We start from the raw sequence: 19,619 nt of genomic DNA on the forward strand, positions 1-19,619 counted from the left end.
GGAGGCGCCACTTCACAGTCAGGGCGGCTAGGATCTGGAACCAACTTCCAAGAGAAGTGGTGCAGGCTCCTACCCTGGGGGTCTTTAAGAGGAAGTTAGATGAACACCTTGCTGGGGTCGTTTGACCTCAGTACTCTTTCTTGCCATGGCAGGGGGTTGGACTCAGTGATCTGCTCAGGTCCCTTCCGACCCTACAAACTCTCTCTTTCACAGTGTATTCTCCATCCAGAAGAAGACATAGGCTTGGAAATGTGAAATATGTTTGTATTGGAGGATATACGCGCAAAGCTTAAAATAAGGGGAATTCTAGTAAAAGAAAGTCAACGTAAGTTGCCAACCAAGAGACTCCTAAGGATCAAGAGGCTGTGTGGAGACACTTCATCATGGATCAGACTTCATGAGAAAATAGTTTGCTGCTGGACATGGAGGGGAAGGAGAAGGGAAAGAGGATGTATGGATACCGTTAAGAAAGTTATGTATAAGTTGTTATATTTGCCAGGGAAGGGGAGTAGGGAACAGCAGATAAGCAGGCTAAGAAGGATCTCTGAATAAACAAGCTTTCTTGTTCTATAAGTTTAACTCCTTGATCTTTTGAGAACAACACATGGTACAAGGAGTGCGGTACGAGAGAGAGAAAAATGGAGCATCTGAGAATTCCAGAGGAAAAATTTCTCTAGCAATGCATTAGGAAACTGGAAGAAATTTAATCAGAGCTTTACCCTATATCTGATGGTCAGTGGAGCTGCCGAGAAGAAAGATCCACTCGAGGTAGCTAGTTTTTATAGATATAGCAGGCCTAGAAGCATTTTTTCTTTATAATAGCCTACAACTGTCAGAAACAGAATAGAAAAGCTATGGTACAGTCATAAAAAAGTTTGAGGAATACTTGCATACCTAAACAAAATGAAACCTTTGAACGGTACAATTTCCATATGAGACGGCAGAAAGATTGTGAGACAATAAAGGAATTTGTCAAAGACCTCAGACTGCTGAGCCAGGCATGCAATTTTGGAGAGCTAAAAGAGTCTATGGTCAGATATCAAATAGTATTAAATATAAGGGATACAAACCTCAGGAAAAGACTGCTAGAGGATTCTGACCTTAATTTGGAAAAGGCAGTTAGACTGTGCCAAGCGGCTGAGATAACTAACACCAGGCTGCAGAAGCTGGAGGAAAAAACAGAATAAGCTGAACTAGACAGGATTACAAGACTGCAAAAACCTAAGGCAACACACAAATAAAATAGAAAAGAGGACCTCACTATGAAGCAGGCAAGTGGAGGCCAAAGAGAATTGAAGAAACAATGGACAGCTTAAGATGCTGTGAGGGTTACCAGAAATCCATTCAATGCCCTGCAACTGGTAAGTGCTGCATCAGTGCAAAAGATTCAATCACTTTTCATGAGTTTGCAGAAAGGAACAGGATGTACCTCACAAGAAACGGCAGGCCCATCCTCTGTGCAATGAGGAAAAGGAAGAATTCCTCATTGGCACAATGCAAGAAGAAATTAATTCTTCCAAGGATTGGACAATTGCCCTAGACACCAATAGACTAATGGTCACTTTTAAATTGGATACAGGGGCGCAGATCAATGTAATTCCAGAATTCATAGTTTTCATTTTTGGAATAATGTGAGTAAGCACGTGAAACTTAGAGCATATAATGTGAACATGATTGCAATCAAGGGTGTTTGTACACTGCATGTTAGACACAAGGGTAATATAGTAAAAGTTCAGTTTGTAACAGTCCCAGGAAAGCTAGTGCCAGTTATTGGGTTGTGAATGTATAAAACTCTAAGTTTTGATTAAGAGAATGGATGCCACCAAGGGACTAGAAAGCAAGAACATTAGAGTTTTATGATGTGTTTCAAGATATAGGGAAACTGCCAACTGAGTACAAGACAGAATTAAGAAAATCAAATACTCCCACCATACATGCTCTGAGAAATGTTTCCCTTGTGGTAAGGGAGAAATTGAAAAAGGAATTAGATAGAGTAGTTAACATGGACATAATAGAAAAAGTAGAGCAGCCAACTGCTTGGGTTCATTCACTGGTTATAATAGAAAAAAAGATGGATCCTTGAGATTGCATCTGGATCCTAACCAAATGAACAGGTACATCAAAAGGGAGGATTTTCCCATTCCCGCCAGGGCAGAGATTTTTGGCAATATGACAGAAACATCGCCGGTAGAAGGCCAGGGCTAATGGGGCTTAGCCCCCCCCCAAACTGAGCTGGCCACAGCAGCTTCAGTGCCACCGCTGCCATGCGCTCCTCCACTGCCACGTGCACAGCACCAGTGCGCGGTGGCCTCAGAGCAGACCTGCGGGAGGGAGAGGTGGGGTCAGGCAGGCATGCTTCGCACCGCCCATTCCCCTTCCCCACCCCCAATAATATTTTCTAGTGCCGCTTATGGCAGAGGCTAAATATTTCTCCACTTTGGATGCCTCTTCTGGGTTTTGGTAAATTCCCCTAGAAAAGAATAGATTATATACCTTCAATATACTCTTCAGAAGATATTGCTTTTGTAAACTTCCTTTTGGACTGTGTTCTGCATTTGAAATATTTCATAGAAAGGTGCAACAATTTTTTGAAGGTCTTGATGGAACTATGGTTTATATTGATGATGCATTAATTCAGGGCAATACTATAGAAGAACATGGCTTGAGGCTAAGAAAGGCACTGGAAAGAGCCTGCAGAGCAGGTTGAAACAGAACAAATGAAAATGCAAATTCAGTGTCAAAGAAATAAGATATCTGGGTGAAAAGCTCTCTGAGAAAGGGGTGCAAATCAATCCTGCAAGGGTTAAAACCACTAAAAACATGCCACCCAACACAGATAAGGAAGGTATGCAAAGGTTACTGGGAATGATCAGTTTTTTAGGGAAATATCTACTTAATTTAGCAGAGCAGACCAAATACCTTAGATCATTCCTACCAATGGATGCTCAGTGGATATGGGAACATGAACATGCAGCTGAATTAAAAAACTAAAAGGAAAAAATTATGAAAGCTCCAGTACTAAAATACTATGACCCTAAAAGATCCATTAAATTGTCAACAGATGGTTCTGAGGAAGGCATTGGAGCCGCTTTGCTTTAAAAACTTGAGTGTAGCTGAAGACCAGTAGCATATGCATATAGGGTACTCTCTAAGTCAGTGTGTCTATGTGCACAAATTGGAAAAGTTTGGCTCTGGTATATGGCTGTAAGAAATGTCATATATCCATCTATGGGAAGCTGTGATAGCTGAAACTGTTCATAAACCTTTGGTAACCCTTTCTACAGCAAAGAAAGGGTTATCAGACATGCCACCAGATTACGGAGACTTTTCTTTCAACTGCAAATGTATGATCTAGACATACAGTACACACCAGTACACACATGGCATCCAGAGTACATGACACAATGGAAAATGACAGAATTCCAGACTCAGACATAGTACATGTTAATCTAATTAAAAGAATGATCCCTGTCATAAATAAAATGTGGGCAGAAGGTACTGCTCAGGACACCACATTGCAAAAAGTAACTGCTATTTATTCTGGTTGGCCAGGAAAACATATATCTAGCCCCTATTCCCAATTCAAAGAAGAGCTGCCAGTACTAGATGGCATTGTGTTAAAAGGCTCAAGACTTGTTGTTCCAGCAGTGCTAAAGAAAGACGTGTAAGACTACATGAGGGGCATCTAGGCATTGAAAAATGCAAAAGGAGAGCAAAGGGTTCTCTATATTGGCCCAACATAAATAATGACTTAGAAGATGCTATATAGGCTTGTACAACATGCCAAAAGTACAGATTAGTGCAAAGAAAAGAGCCCCTGATGGTCCATTGGTCTGGTGGGAAATGGGGTACAAATAACGAAGAAATTCTTGCAAAACTACAGATTCACACACCGATGGTTGCCTGTCACTCTTAAATTACAGGGCAACAACCATGAAACATGGGTTGTCCCCAGCAGAAATGCTGTTTAACAGAAAACTCAAAACCAGGCTGCCAAATCTTGTGGATGATGCTCATCAGAATGAAAAGCAAAATGTGAAAACATTTTAAAAATTCAACAAACTCCAACAAAAATGGTATTATGACAGGGATTCCAGGGAGTTACCACAACTGCACAACAAGGGTATGGCACTTATTTCAGGTCGACAGAAGCGGAAGCAAAAAGCACTAGTCTCCCATCAAGAAGCTCCCGGATCCTATAGTCACACTGGAAGGACATATGTTAAGAAGGAAAAGATGACACTCGCAGCTTGTAAAGGGGAGAAAAGAAGCAGCATCAAAGGAAACAAAGCTAACAACAAAGCGACAAGAACCAACAGAGGAGATTGAACATGACACAGAAGTAGAGACATCTGAACAAGGAAACCAAAGGAGAACTGAACCCATAAGGATTGAGAATGCAGAGAATCTGAGAAGATCACTTGGAGCTAAAAAGTCAACACAAAGACTTACAGATACCTGTTAATGTGCTTTATCAATGGGTTGAACTAAACTTCCAATGTTAGTATTACATGAGGATATGTTACGTGTAAAAGGGGAAGATGTGTGGATACCTTTAAGGAAGTTCTGGATAAGTTGTTACGTTTCCCCATGAACCGCAGGGAACAGCAGATAAACAGGCCAAGAAGGCTCTCTGAATAAACTTCATTGCTTTATTGGTCTATAAGTTTAATGCCATGGTCTTTGAGAACAACACAGAGGGCAGTCGCATCGCTCAGTTCACAGTTGCGTCACTACAGCCTTGCTGAAGTCCATCACAGGCACTGGAGAGCTCCTCGTGTGACTCCGAGAGCTGGAGACTACTATCAGAAAGCAAGAATATCCAATGATGTTTCAGGTTTGGATCCCTGTGTTGTCACCATTCCTGTGTCCATGCAAGTTCAAGGGCAGCCAACAGTGCTTGCTAATGCACAGGGCAAGGTAGAAATATTCCCTTCTAAACCTAATATGAAGGTCACTCAAATGACCACAAGGAGATATCTTAATACCCTCCAGGATTCAAAGTATGAGTACTAGGGAGCGTGTTTCAGGAACATGCCCAAGCAAGGGATACCATGAGAGAAACTTTCAAGGGTTTAGGCTAGCAGCATTCCAGTTCGAGAAACTGTACTGGCAGACAATCTAAGAGCCGTCCTGTACATCAGGAAGCAGATGGAAGGAAAAACCTCCAGTCACGAAAGGATAGGAGGAGAGTTCCCGCATTAGGCAGTACATCGTTTTCTGTCGATAAAGGCCATTCACATCAAGGGAACTCTAAACACAAGAGGCCAAGTGGCAGAGCAGGAAGTCAATATTTCAGGCAGAATGGAGTCTGAATCAGCAAATACTCAAGCAGATAATATCACAGGCATGAATTCAGAAGCTGGATCTATTGTCTCGCATGAGAGTAGCAAGCTATCTTTATTTTCCCCCAGAGGGAAAACAAAAGAAGCAGAAGCAAATGGTGCCCTGTCACGGAAGTGTCTGAAGCAACTTGTTTAGTAGATACCTTATCTCCCTTTCCAATCGCTGAGTGTACTGTACAGACAACAGAAGAGAACAGAAAGGACAGAGCAAGCATCATGCTCCAAACAGTCTTTGGAGACCCGAGCTCTTAACTGAAACAGCATTTCTGCAGTGCTGCCTCCTGAGATTTCCACAAAGGAAAGGTTTGCTTTTTCAGCGCTCTCTCTCCTGCATGACAGTTCATTCTGCTGTGCTTGGATGGTCTGGCCATTAAGCAAGAGAAATAATGTCCAGAGGATTTGTAGGTAACCTTGCAGTAGTTCAAATCACTTCTCTTACAGGTGTCTGTAATACCCTTTAGGCTTTCCCAATTCCTTGAGCTCTAGTCTGAGACTCTAAGACAGGAGTAGACAACACCTGGCATGGGTGCCAGAGTGTGGCATGCAAGGGCATTTTGCTTGGTCTGCAAGCCTTGGGACAGACAGCGGGGAAAGGGCCAGGGCTGCGCTGCAGCAACAAAGATTGGGTCCCTCACAGCTCCGCTGCAATCCGGCCATGGCACGCCAACACCTCACAAGTTGAGGTTGCAGGTATTTTCAGCACTCTGTCCCAAAACGTTGCCAGCCCCTGCTCTTGGAGGTCCTATATACAAATAAAGTGGCCCCTGAGTGAGTCAATGGCATATCAGAAATTGAGGGTATGGGCTGAAGTAACTAGAAATCTTGCGGAGGCTAATAAGGGAGGTTTCTGCATGGGGTAGCTAGATGAGCAGCCTGCCAGACCAGTAGCAAGGCCTAGTCATCCAGTTCCCAAGCCAATTAACTGGGAAAGTGGCACCTGATTAGGATAAAAGACAGAAAGGTTATTTTGGAAGCTGCTCAGGTAGCTTATGTTCAATTCCTCTCGTGAAGGCATGTTGCTCTCAGATTCTGGTGTAGACATCCAGCAGCTCCATGGCATCCTTTAAAGCAGGTGGGGGCAAAATGGTAAATCTGGCCAGCAGCTCTGCCCGCATCACCCCAGCCAGTCTCCACGGAGGTGTGGGGCCATGACAGCGTGGGGCCAGGCTCTCCATGGAGTGCAGCTGGGTGGGGAGCAGCTCCAGGGCCGGCACTGGGTTTTTGCAGTGGTGATGGCCTGGGCAGAGCTGCAATCCTGGCTCTACCCTGGCTGTGGCTCACACTGCCACTGCCACATAGGGACCCTGGAGACGTTCATGGAGACCCTGACCCCGCACTGTCACAGCCGCGCCGCTCCTGGGGGTCTCCGTGGAAAGTGGTTGGAGCAGTGCGGGAAGGGGCTGCGGGGAAATGGAATCCATGACAGGTCCCATCCAGCCCATGGGCTTGACTTTGCCAGCCTCTGCTCTATAGCAACCAGCATCCCAAGGAAGAGAGCCTAGCGTCCAAGGGGACATCCAGACATGCATGAATGTTTGGTTCCCTGGGGACAACTAGGTGCGCAGCCACTCCTTGTCCCTGGGGAACGCCCGTGCCATGCACACTTTGGAGCAGGGCAGGTTGCCTCGGGTGGCATGGGGGGGCTGGGGCCAGTATTGTGCTGGCCCAAGCAGCCTTACCTGAGGTCCTCCCAGAGTTGCAGCCTGCCTCTGCTTTTTAGCCATGCATACTGCCCGAGTGTCCGCTGCTTTGGGGTTTTTTCCCAGGTTTTTTTTTTTTTTACCCCTGGGTCTAGTTTCTTGACATGAGCTGATCATTCCCATGCTGGACATGCATACTCTGCAGTTGAGTAATACAAGGCAATTGCAGTGGTTCATAATGTAACTGGGTTCACTCCCCACTCTGAGATGACCTACTTTTGAAGTATGTTGTTGCAGGCACTGACTTCCCCTTTCATTTTGTTTACCTGTGTTTTGAAGGTAAATGTTTGACCCAATGTAACTGCCTAGTACACAAAGTTTGGGTGATTATTTAGTGGTATTCCATCCTAAATGATGTTTAATTTCCACTTGGTTTTTCTATGGTGTAGGTGAAAGTCCGCAACCTGCATCTGGCAGGCAAGTTTTAGTGGCTGACTGTGTCATATGCTGCTGATAGATCTGCAAATACAGCACCTGTTGTCGTCTTTCTCGAATCTGTCTTCTATATGCTCGGTGACATTTAGTATTTGGCCAGTGCAGGACTTCTCTGGTATGAATCTGGCTTGTTCTGGTATTTTAGATGTTGTTCAATATAAGGTGAAAAGTGATTGAAAATAAGACATTTGTAAAGCTTATAAAGATGGCACAAGAGTCGCTCTGGCCTGAAGTTCTCTGGCCAGAGCCATCCATCCATGGCTTTAATAGAGCTATTACATGGGTTTGTCACTATAGCCTAGGTATGATGAGCAATTGTTAAAAAGGCATAATATCTATAACTTGGTTGTGGGACCAAAGTGCTTGATCTGCTCCATACATATGTCATTGAGTCCAGTTGCTTTGTCATTCTTCAAGTTACTTATTCTGGCATTGAGTTCATCCATTGTGTATTATGTGCTAAAATGATGGTCCTCCATATTTTAGGCTGTCTATTCAGAACTTGACTGGTGAGCAGAAGCTGTGAGCCATCTTGTTGGCTGTGGTGTTGTGGTTTTGCTGTACTTTCTTTGGGTCATTACTCAATTTGCTAATGGTAACTATACTTTCCTACTAGCGTGGGTCATATCTATTTCTTCGATCTATTCTTTCCATTTCCATTGCCTTCCTTGGTGCTTGTTAGTTAGGGCTGTCCCTGCTGAGATAGTATCTTCTGAGAAAGGATCTCTTTGAAATACTTGCTGGTATTTTTTGTATTTAACTGCTAGCATGGGAGTACACCCTGGTGTATACTCAGTTCTGTATCCTCAGGGTATATATGTATTGGAGGCTTTGGACACTGCATTCATGAAGACGATGTAATTATCCAAGAGAAGTTTGATGCATGTCACTTCTTTGTGAAGGTCTTAGGAAAAGACCCTCCGATCTGCTTTCTTAAAATTGAAATGTCTATGCACTGGTACCATATTTGGAGTTATGCCTGCTGTGACATTGATAGTGACTGGTCTGTGCTGTGTGAGGGGTGGGTTACAACAGTCTTTTTTCCCATAACTTCTATGTTGTTGTTTAAAAATAGGCAAGATCTGGATTACAACTTCATCTCTATTGGAAGCTAGTCAAAGACCTAGGTAGCTTTGAGTCATGGATCAAGCTTGGTGGTATGTCTCGGCCCACATTTTGACCAAGTTGCCATTCTTGTTGTTTTTGCTGTAACCCCTTGTGACGCTGTGGCTAGTAAAGTCACCAATGATCATGTGTGCTGTTTTGAGGTCTGGGCTCACAAAACACTTCCCTGGAGGCTTGAGACATCGTCCATATCGATGGTCAAGATTTCAATGTCATTTTGTTCTGTCATCAATGCTATGTTGATGGCAAGCTTTGGTTTTATGAAGACAGTGCTGCCATATATCTCGTGCTGCCTTTCGATGGCCAGTCTCATCCCAGGGATCAATGGCCTATTGCTGTTTGACCATCTCTGTGTCTCCTGGCGACAGAGCATACGACAGTTGTAATTGGTGCACATCCTGAAAAGAACATCCTGTTTGACTCCTGCGAGTCCCTCAGTGGTTGCAGAGTTGACTGTCAGGGCCAGCCCTGAAAAAGGGCCATGGGTGTGATGCAGCACTTCAACCTGTTGCAAGTTAGAGATTTGTGCTGTATATGTCTGAGATTGCTAGTGACAAGGTAGTTAGCAGAATTTGTAGGTTCACTGGAATTGGACAGGAGCCACAACATGAACTCTTCTACTGCGGTCCCCTTTTTTTTCTGTTGAAATAGAAGGAGAAACTTCATCAGAACTAAGCTTGGAGCTGGAATCTTGACTGAAAACGCCTTGACCCTTCAACACCAAAATAGTCAACTTGAGTTTTAAAATAATTCAGAGAAAGACTGTTGTCTTCTCTTGCTCGTTCTTTGCTTGCACTAGCAGCCAGCCTGCCCCAGTTCTGTACAACTGTTTACTTGACCTCTGTTTCATGCCGTTTCAAACAACCTGATTTTTAAGGGGTTTGAGCAGAAGTCAGCAAATTTGGATTGAATCTGGGTTTCTGCTCTGTTACTAAATGAAAAGCTGCCTTCTGTTGTCCCTTTTGGTGACACTTTGACACATCTGTAATATGTCTTTGGCTGCAGTGGGAGCACCATTGGCCCTGACACCCAGATTTGCAGTACCCCTCACCTCTGTTTTAGCACTTGCAGGAAACAGTCAGTTTTCCAACACCGGCTCAGTGGAAGTTGGTGAGAGTCCAGCCTTTTGGATAGTCTGGCTACTTCATTCAGGTGCCTAACAACGTGCTAAATTCTTCTGAAAATCTGATGCCACTTTTGGTGCTGAATACTTTTGAAAATCCAGCCCATGATACTCTACTAATCGTTGACATACTGCCGACATCAAATGCTAAAGCTATGCTCAGCCTGTTCCTCAGGCAACTCCAGACATTTCTATCCTGGATTAAGTCGCTGTTTGGCAGATGATATTTTTAATCTCTAATTAAAATGATTATATTCTTGTTTCAACACTTCCCGGACAGCTGTAACACACAGTAAAAGAGAGATAATGGAATAGGAGCCCAAATCTCTGAAAGCCCATATTTCCTGGAGCTGATTGATGGGGATTCCTCAAGCTTTACAATTCTGTCTCTGAAGCTACGTTGCCATTAGGTGGGATATATCCAACTCTCTGCACCCCCCTAATGCCCCTACTGGCAGTTCCTATCTCACTGTTGAATGTTAGAAACCAATTCAAACTGTGGCAGCTTTTGCCATTACAAACAGGCCTATCTCTTGTCGTAGGGTTTTCTAAAGGGCCTGGAACAGTGGTACTCAAGGTCTGGCCCATGGCAGTGGGAGAGCAGCTGCAGCAGTAATTGCTGCTTCTCTCTGCAAAAATTTCTAGACCTGGGGGGAGCCCCACATGCTGGTTGATGTGGCCTTGCCTACTAGATCATGCTGGTATTCAGCCAGGTCCAGCATGCAGGGCTGGGCCAGCGCATGGCCAGATCAGGCCCATAGACTGACCCTGCATACCCAACCCACATGGGATCCAGCCCCACGCCACTCGTTCAGCCTGTGGGGCTGGAAGTTTGAACACTGCTGAGCAGACTGCTGCACCTTCTATGCCCGGGGATCTGCAGCAGACTTCAATGTGCTGAAGACTGCAGAAACACAGCCCACAGGTACAGGTCATGCCCCAGCCACCTTACAAACTAATACCAGACAGGACAGGAGAACTGTCCCTTGTTTTTTCAGCCTCCTGGCTAGTCCCCCTCTTGACTTCTGTGCCAATGGCCCAGGTCCGAGTTCAACCACAGATTGATTTCCTTTCACTTCATTTGCACAAAGACACAAAATAAATCTTGAAACAGTATATAATCACTTTGTTATGAACTGCTTTTCTCCCACGGCTCCTATGCTTCTTCCTCAGTTTTCAGTCATGATTGGAGGTCCTTATTTTTGCATGCGTCTCAGGGTCTGTAGTACACTGGCTGTGATTTCATGGTTCTCTTGGATTTGTCTGTTTTTAACTCGGCCTTTCTTGAATGGGTGCATCACTCCCATCCTGTGACTTATCCTGCTCCTTAAGTTCTCCTCTTCTAATTGTGATTTATGATTTGCATTGTTGTAGCTCAGTCGCAGATGACGATTCCTTTGTGCCAGCTGCTGTACAAAGTCAGAACAAAAAGAGAGTCCTTACCCCAGATTGGTTATGAGCTAAGTAAGTGGTCCCCTTCTTGAGCAATACATCCATTTCCTGGCATCTCTCCGTTTTATTTTAATACTCTCTTCTCATTCCTTGATTTCTCTTTGGTCTTCTCCCTCCGCTTCTTCATGATCCCCTGCAATGCTCATTTAGAAAAAGAAAGATATGTTTTGGCATGTTGGCACAACATTAATGGTCTTCTAGTCTTCTGGAATTTGTCTGGTGTTCCAAGATTTATCAAAAATGAACATCAAAAGGTCAGAGATTGCCTCAACCAACTCTTTTAGGACTATTAAATGCAAGTTACCTGGGTCTGCTGATCTATAAATGTTTATCCCTAGATGTTCCCTAACATTACCCTTTAGTTACTAATGGAACGGAAAGTACATTTGCATCCTTATCTGATACAAGTGAATCATCTTGCTTTGTTCCAAATATGGCACAAGAATATTTAATGAATGCTCCTATTTTTTCTACATCATTAACTATTTACCACCTCTATTGGCTATTGATTAATGGGCATTTAGCATTGATTGGATGCCTCAGTTTTTATATACCTTATACTTAATCCTGCCAGCCACATGTTGTTCAGTTATGTCTTTAGCTTCCCTTATCAATTTTCTAACCTTCATAACTTTTGATATACATCTGCTGTTATATACACCCTCCTTGTTCTATTTCATTCATATCGCTGTTTTATTTCTGTTTCCTGCCTGCGCTCCAGTGTATAAATGGGTTGGACTTCTTGCCAAAGTAGCCTTCTGTCTTGATAATTGAATCATGGCTTTTTGGCCATATAATATGTGATTCTTAGAGAAACCCTTATTTTCATTTTTTTTTTTGTCTATTTTTTTTCTTCCAATCGATTTTGTTCATTGTTTCCTTCAGCTTTAGAAAGTAAGTCCTTCTGCAACGTCAAGCATATGTGTAATTACTGATTGTGACTGATCTTTCTTGGCCTGTATTGAATGTAATCGGGCCATGATCACTGGTTCTGAAGCAACCATCAGTTTTCAGTCTGTTCATTAACTCATCACTGTCTGTCACCCTGAGGGCTAGAACAGCTTTATCTTAAGTTGGGTGCCACAGTTCTTGTGTTGGAGGTTTGTTATCCGTAATTCTTAGAGGCTGCGAGAGATGTCCGGCACGTGGCTTCCAAAATAAGGTGGTTTTCCTTTCCATGCATGCAGCCTGCAGAGCAATTCATTCTTTCTGGCTTGATTCAGTGTTAACCTTATTGAACCACATGTATCCAAGATCCTGCACTTTTAAAGTCCCAATAACTCTGAAGTTAGGTAATGGATAATATTTTTATGAGCAGACACTTTTAACATTGTGGCCATGTAAATCACTGTGTTTCAGTGCATCTTGTTTTAATTTCTATGCTTATTACATCGATTAATATATAAACAATTGAAAAGATTCTTCTGTTCCTAGCCTTCTTGAACCTGAGAGCAGACGCATGACACATTTACTCTGGAGTATTCTTGAAGTGGACACACGATATACAGCAATTACCTTGGAAAAAATGCTGTTCTACAGCATAAAGTCACTTTTGAGAAAGCGAGAAGTAAATTTACACCAGAGTGTGTTTCTTGTGTCTGGTACAATTGTCAATTTTGTTTTGGGCATCTCTCCCATTGAGTGGTCAGATACTTCATAAGGCTTCATTTGTGTGGAGAGCTGGTCATGTGTCCACTCACTACAGAACTGATTCACTGTGGAGTCAAATCTGGAGTAAGTCACTTCTTAGTAATTGAATTGCTGGTCCACACCAAATGGTTTTGTTTATTTGCAAACAAACTGAATATGAGTTTGTTCTGCATTTTTCTTGTGGTGCCCTTCTTTTGCACTGTTAATTTAATGTCTTCTTGGATGCCCCAGTTAGTTCCCAGGTAGAAATATGAGGCCTCCTGCCTATATTTAAAGCCTTTGGGGAATCCTTCTAGGTTCAGTCACTTACTTCTTTATAAATATACAAAGATTTCAGGAGGGAGGTGGTCTGTAAAGGGAAATTGCAAACATTTACCCTGGGAGATTTCCCTTGGTTAGAATTAAACAGAAGGGTATTGCTTGTTTGGAATAGCCTAAAATAGCTGAATTTGGGGGTTAGGGGAGAGGGGGGGTCACAGAATTATCATGACACCTGAAAAATAATCCATTATCTTCTACATGAAGCTTAGTGCATTTTTTTAGCATGAAAATAGTTTGCAGCCTAATCAAGTTCTTGATAAATGGACTTGACTTTTATACACCCATCTAAATCTGCATTAAGAAATGAGGCTGGTTATCAGCTCCCCTTCACAGCCATCCATTAGGAGGTATAGGCCCCAGAACTGGAAAATGTTTTTGGCTGAGTAGTCCCTGTGAGTTCAATTACTGGTTTCTAAGTTTGCATGTGGGAATACGTGGGTTAGTTACTACCAATTTAATCTTGCACTTGCGTATGCCGTACATCAGAAAACATTCCACTCTGTATTCAGCAGAGATCATGGCCCCATGAAAGGGTGATTTTCATGCAGTTCAGATGCAAACGTTGCAGGACATACCCTTGAACCAAAAGTAGGATTGCTATTCTCTAACATAAAATTATCAGAGGGATACAATAAATGCCGGCATGAAAATGTATGTACTTTTTTCTGCACTAACAAAGGAAGTTCCTTTTTGTATTCTGTTATCTCACCTTGCATGTATGCCAGCCTATTAGCTGGATGCTAGGTCATTTTCCTTATCCGTCTCTCCATTTACCATTTCAATAACAGTGAACCTTTATTTGCAAGGGAGGATCTCATTGCATTTGTTAATTTTGCAGTATGCCTCTTGTGATTTTACAGAACCAATTCAAGAAACTCAGTTTTCAAACACAGGAACTCCATTTATGGTGCTCATTTCTTTATCTGGATCAAGGCTGCCCAACTTTGTGTGTCCGTAGGCTGCACGCTGCACATTTAGGCACACAGTCCACTGCAGCCCTCCCTTGGATCCCCCCCACTTTGTAGTCTGTACTGGACTCCCCCATCTCCACCACATGCGCTGTGCTGGTGACATGCACCCCACCCCACCTTCCAGCCTGTAGCACATGACCCCCTGTTGAATAGGCTGCATGGAGGTGGAGGGGGGGCATAGACCCTCCCTGCCTGCCCCCCCAGGACCTTTTCCACTGAATGGCAGCAGCAAAGGAGGTGCTGAGGTCTGTGGGGCAATGTTAACCACTCCCAGGGTTTCTGCAGCCCACAGGCTACCAGCTGGACAGCCCTGATTTGGATGATCAAATTGTCATTGACATATCTGCACTACTTATCTGAGAGGCTGAGTGATGGCATTGACATCTAAATAGGGTATTTGGTGGCTTAACAGATCCATCCAAGTTTCCAGCTGGGTGTGTATATATTCAATGTTAAAATTACCCTCCTGTAAAACAGCTTCTATGCCTGAGTACCCTTCCACACCAAAGGCATGGACATTCAGCCCATTACAGACAAAGGAAGGAGTGGCTAGAGCTTCATAGATTTCATAGAGATTAGGGCTGGAAGGGACCTCGCAGATCATCAGGTCCAGCCCCCCGCCCCAGGGGCAGGAAGTCAGCAGGGGTCAAATGATCCCAGTAAGATGAGCATCCAAGTGCTTCTTGAAAGTGTCCGGAGTAGGTGCCTGTACCGCCTCTGGGGGAGCCTATTCTAGGCCGTGGGGACTCAGACGGTAAAAAAGTTTTTCCTTATGTCGAGCCCAAAATGGTCTTGCAGGAGTTGGTGACTGTTGGACCTAGTCTTCCCATGGGGTGCCCTGGTGAACAGGCATTCCCCCAGATCCTGATGCACACCCCGATGCACTCACAGGCTGCCACCAGGTCCCCCCCGAGCCTGCACTTTTCCAGGCTGAAGAGTCTCATAGCTCTCAGCCTGTCCTCATAAGGCCTGTTCTCCTGTCCTGATCATGCGCGTGGCTCTCCTCTGCACTCTCTCGAGCTTCTCCACATCGTTTCTGAGTTGCTTAGCCCAGAATTGGGCACAGTCCTCCAGCGGTGGTCTTACCAAGCTTGTTCTATTACTCAAGAATGTGTGAATTGAATCAGCACTAAAAGAGTAGGAAGGAAGCAATTTTGAAGCAGGTTTCGTACAAGATCTCTTCTTTTGTAATCACCTACTGACAGCTTGCTCTTTTTTTCAGGAAACAGCAAGAAGTGCTGAGATGAAAGTAGCAGTTGTGGTTAAAAATGCATAGTCCCTCCGCTCATTCTGAGGTTGCCTACATATTATGCTCTATGTCACCAAATCCAGGTCTTAGCATGGCTGTATATTTTGGGTGTTGTGTTTTATAAATGTTGCAGAATTCTTGCGTGTACTTTACTGCGTGAATAAAAGACGCAAGAAGCAAAAAAAGCAGAGGAGAACTCCTAGCAGTTCCTGCCTTCAGGCATAGAGGTATTCCCTTCATATACACTCTCAAACGAGTTCTGCTTGGTGCTTAGTGATGACAATTCAAGGAAAATGTTATGAGGTCTTTGTTTACTATCATTATATTTCCTTAATTCAGATCTTTACATTGTTCAGTATGTTTATTATGTGCACTATTTTAACCAATTGTGTGTTCATGGCACAATCAGAGACTCCGCCTTGGAATAAATATGTTGAGTAAGTATTTCTACTGCTTTATATACACCTTCTCTGTGTATCTCCACTGTGCCATCTATGCCATTTCCATAGCTGTTCTCTTCTTTGTCTTCTGTTGTACTCTTCTCTTCCTGTTTTATGTTTCTTAATTTTTTGCATGAAAATGACTTCTGTGTGCTGTCTGTCCTGACTAACTGTTTTTGCCAGATGTTTCTCCCCTATGAAAACTCCCTTGGAAATTAAGTTAAATGGTTTTTGCTACATGCCCCCGCTTATGCTACATTGGAATGAAACCCTATGTATCATTAGACCACCATTTAAAATTGACCTGCCACCCCTCAGGTTTTCAGATAAGGGGTTCACTAGCTGGATATATGCTGAAAATATGCTAGTGCAATTCAAGTTGAATGATGTCAGAAAATAGCTGTAGGGTACGTTGGGTTTTAAGCATAAGAAGCCCAATCCCAAGCCCATCAACACTAGAGAGAAGCTGTCTGTCACTGTCCGTGGGATTCAATTAGTTCTACAATGCAGCGGTGGCAACCTTTAGCAAGCCATGGGCCAGGACAACCCGACTCCGGTTTGATGTGGGCCAGGTGGCTTCGGTGACATCCACACTGGAGCCAGGCAGCTGGGTGCTGTGCCCACTCCGCTGCCGCTTCCCCATGTCCTCTGCTCCCTGGCTGCCGCTGCAGTACAGCTTCTAGCTGCTCAGCGGCTGCATTGGGATTGGGCAGCTGGAAGCTGTGTCATTGCTTGTCTCCGTTTACACCCCATTACCTCCCATATGTGGCGCAGCTCTGTATTGGCTAGAAGCTGGCCCATGCCACAGCCAGGGAGTGGGGACTGCAGGGGGTGGTGGCCATGTGGATGCAGCTTCCAGCTGCCCAGCTCTAGCATGGACACAGGCAGAGGACTCCAACTTTGCAGCCTAGCTCTAAAAGCTCCATAGGCTTTTTGTTGCTGACCCCTTCTGTAATGCGAGAGCATAAAGGAGAGTCCAATAATTTCTAGGCCAGTTTTATAAATGGGTACCAAAGGCCGTCAGAATTATTTATGGGGTTCCCATCTTTTTGGATAGTTGGAGGCTTCAGGAAACTGGCTGAGCTTGAACTAACAGTTTTCTTTTGGGGGGGAAAGGAAGACTGGCTTTAAAAGAAAAGTCCGGTCAGTTTGTAGTTCTGTAAGCAATCAGGGCTCGTGGACAGAGGTGATCTCTTTATTAGACCAACAAGATTTTTGCAAAAAGATTTCTTTAATTGCAAGCTTCCAGGCGCAAAAACCCTTCATCAGGCATCAGAGAAAAGATCATAAAAGTTCCCCTGGGTAGAAATGAAAGTTCATATTTCATAGGATTTCGCAGAGGAGTCAATAGATGGGAAAACCTAGTTCTGTAAGTTGTTTTCAAGATGTTCCATTTGGAGATGGAAACCAGATGTGCAAGCTAATCAACATACAGCTCATTAAGCAATTATTTTGGCTCATTGAGCCAATTGGAATCCACTTTTTCATTTTTGACTGACATATAATAAACACAGCCATCTGCTGCTTTGTGGTCCAGTGGCTGGGCTAGTCAAGGCTTGAAGGAAAGGGAGCAAAGTCCCTTCTTCGGTAAGGTTCCCAGGATGGTGCAGGGCTTACCTTTTTGGTCATCAGTTACTAACTTTTAGCGAACACCGAACAAACAGCTCAATTGGCCAAAAGAAGAGGTAATTTTATCAGGACAACATGAACATTCCTAATATGAGGAAACATCATAGATTTCAGTATTATATTACTTCCCTACAACTATGTCTGTGCCCCCTGCCGCTCCCCCCCCCCCCACACACACACACACACGTGCACACGCACTCACGTCTTTTCTTACTGGAAATTACTTCAAGGGAAAGAACCATCCTGTGTACAGCTAAAGCCTTATCGGTACATGCCAGGAGTTGGGCTGTGGGGCTGTATTTTGGATGTTGAACAATCGAGGGAGATACCGATGTGCTAGTCATTTCTTTCTTTAAAGAAGAAAATGAAAATGATGTTATCGGTACCTCAAAAAGGCCACACAAGAACCTGTATTCTCAAAGAGAGTATTTAATTGATGGAATGACTCTTTCCCTTTTCTTTTCAAAGAAAGAAAGAAAATAAAAACCATCTGTCTTAATCTTTGCCCCTCAAACTTAAAGTGCAAAATCAGAAATCATGCATTTTAAAGAGCAAAATAGTTTGATGAAATCTTCAATAATTGAGTGAGTGAGTGAGTGAAAACAGCTACTAGATTTTGAGAAGATAAAATAACTCCATTTTGTCCTTGCAGTCCTGAATATACTCTGTATATACCATATTTTCTCACATACCACGTATCTCCAAATAAACCCTGTGCCTTGTTCTTGGAAAGGCAGAATGAAAAAAAGAAAAGTTATGGCCACGTAGAGCAGACATGGAGCCTGATCTCCACAACTGCACTGTCAGCAGTTCTTGGTCACTCAGCCAAAAGGTAGAACCGAAGCTGCTGAGAAATGGACTCCACGGGCAGATCTAGGATTGTAAAAAGAGCTAAAAAGAGTCTTCAAAGTTGTGAAATAGGGAAGAGGGACAAGGAGTAGCTAAACTGCAGTTTTGTCAGTGAGATTTCCAGTGACAAGATAGCTGGATTGGTGGAACATCAAGATGATTAAAAAGGAGAGAGGATCATTAACACCTGTTCAGCAATTAGCAGAAAATCAAATAGATTTTAATGAGCCCTCAGTGCTGCCTGGATAGAAATATCACTGCTATTTTGGGCAGAAAATCAACTTCTCAACTTCAGCCATTCACCCCAATATTGGAAGACTCATTTTTGGGGAAAGGTGTGTGCGGTATGCAAGTAAATACGGTATTTGTCATGATGCATCCTTTAAAAAAAAAAAGAATAAATTCATTTTAAAAATAACAAAAGGATTTAACTTGGTCCCAGTTGATTAATCTGCTGAATCACTTCAATTGTATTACGAACCATTGAGTGGCCAGAGAACTTCCTCCCTGCCCATTCTCAGTTGGGTGATTTGTGATCAGTAAATTTCTGCTTAATGCACAAGGTTGGACTGAAACATAATTTAACAGGATGATTATTGAAATGGTCTAGGTAGAGAGAGATGAGAGGTGTGGATAAGCCAGCCAGCCTTCACTAAAGTAAGGGGGGAAAAACAAAGAATGCTACACAGATCATCTCTCCTCTATTGACTCTTGCAGGCAGTACAGTTTTCACGCTCAACTCAGTGACGGCAGAAACATTAGGATACACTACAACAGAATTTGCATTCATTATAATGCTGTCAAGAACGCTTATCAATTCCTTGTACGTTCTGGGTCTGCTTGACTCATGAAAGCCCAGATGCTGCAACCGGTAGTCACATGAGCAATCCCACTGAAATGACTAGCAGTATTTCTTGTGAGTGGACCCAGAAAGAATGAGCTGCACATGCATAAAACCTTTCCCCTGCACCTCTAATGCTCCTGCTTTTTCTGGATGCTTTATTCCCCAGGTATACTTTCACTGGCATTTACACTTTTGAATCACTGATAAAAATATTGGCGAGAGGATTTTGTATGACAGAATTCACCTTCCTTAGAGATCCATGGAACTGGCTGGATTTCAGTGTTATTGTTATGGCGTAAGTAGCACTCCTTTTATTTCCTTCCTAAAAAACAGTGACATAAAGCAAAACTATTTCAGTTGTTTTCCTGTTCTCATCAGGAATTGTTGTGCCCAGGTTTATGAGAAACTATGGCAGAGTATGGCATATGAGAAGTAGTATGGCAGACTTATTACTGAGCCTGTGGACAGGTGTAACTTGAAAATAGT

General features: G+C 43.4%; 1 protein-coding gene across 1 annotated transcript in view; it reads left to right on the forward strand.

Moving 5' to 3' along the window:
• The window catches only part of LOC109306674 (sodium channel protein type 5 subunit alpha-like), a 310,690-nt gene that overhangs the window by 60,815 nt on the left and 230,256 nt on the right, over nucleotides 1-19,619 (forward strand). Inside the window, exons 4-5 of the mRNA XM_019530203.1 lie at nucleotides 15,711-15,808; nucleotides 19,300-19,428. Coding sequence (XP_019385748.1) covers nucleotides 15,711-15,808; nucleotides 19,300-19,428 — 227 coding nt within the window. The remainder of the gene's footprint in view (nucleotides 1-15,710; nucleotides 15,809-19,299; nucleotides 19,429-19,619) is intronic.

Source organism: Crocodylus porosus, unplaced genomic scaffold (assembly GCF_001723895.1).
Source record: "Crocodylus porosus isolate Cpor-Errol unplaced genomic scaffold, CroPor_comp1, whole genome shotgun sequence".
Classification (NCBI taxonomy): Eukaryota; Metazoa; Chordata; order Crocodylia; family Crocodylidae; genus Crocodylus; species Crocodylus porosus.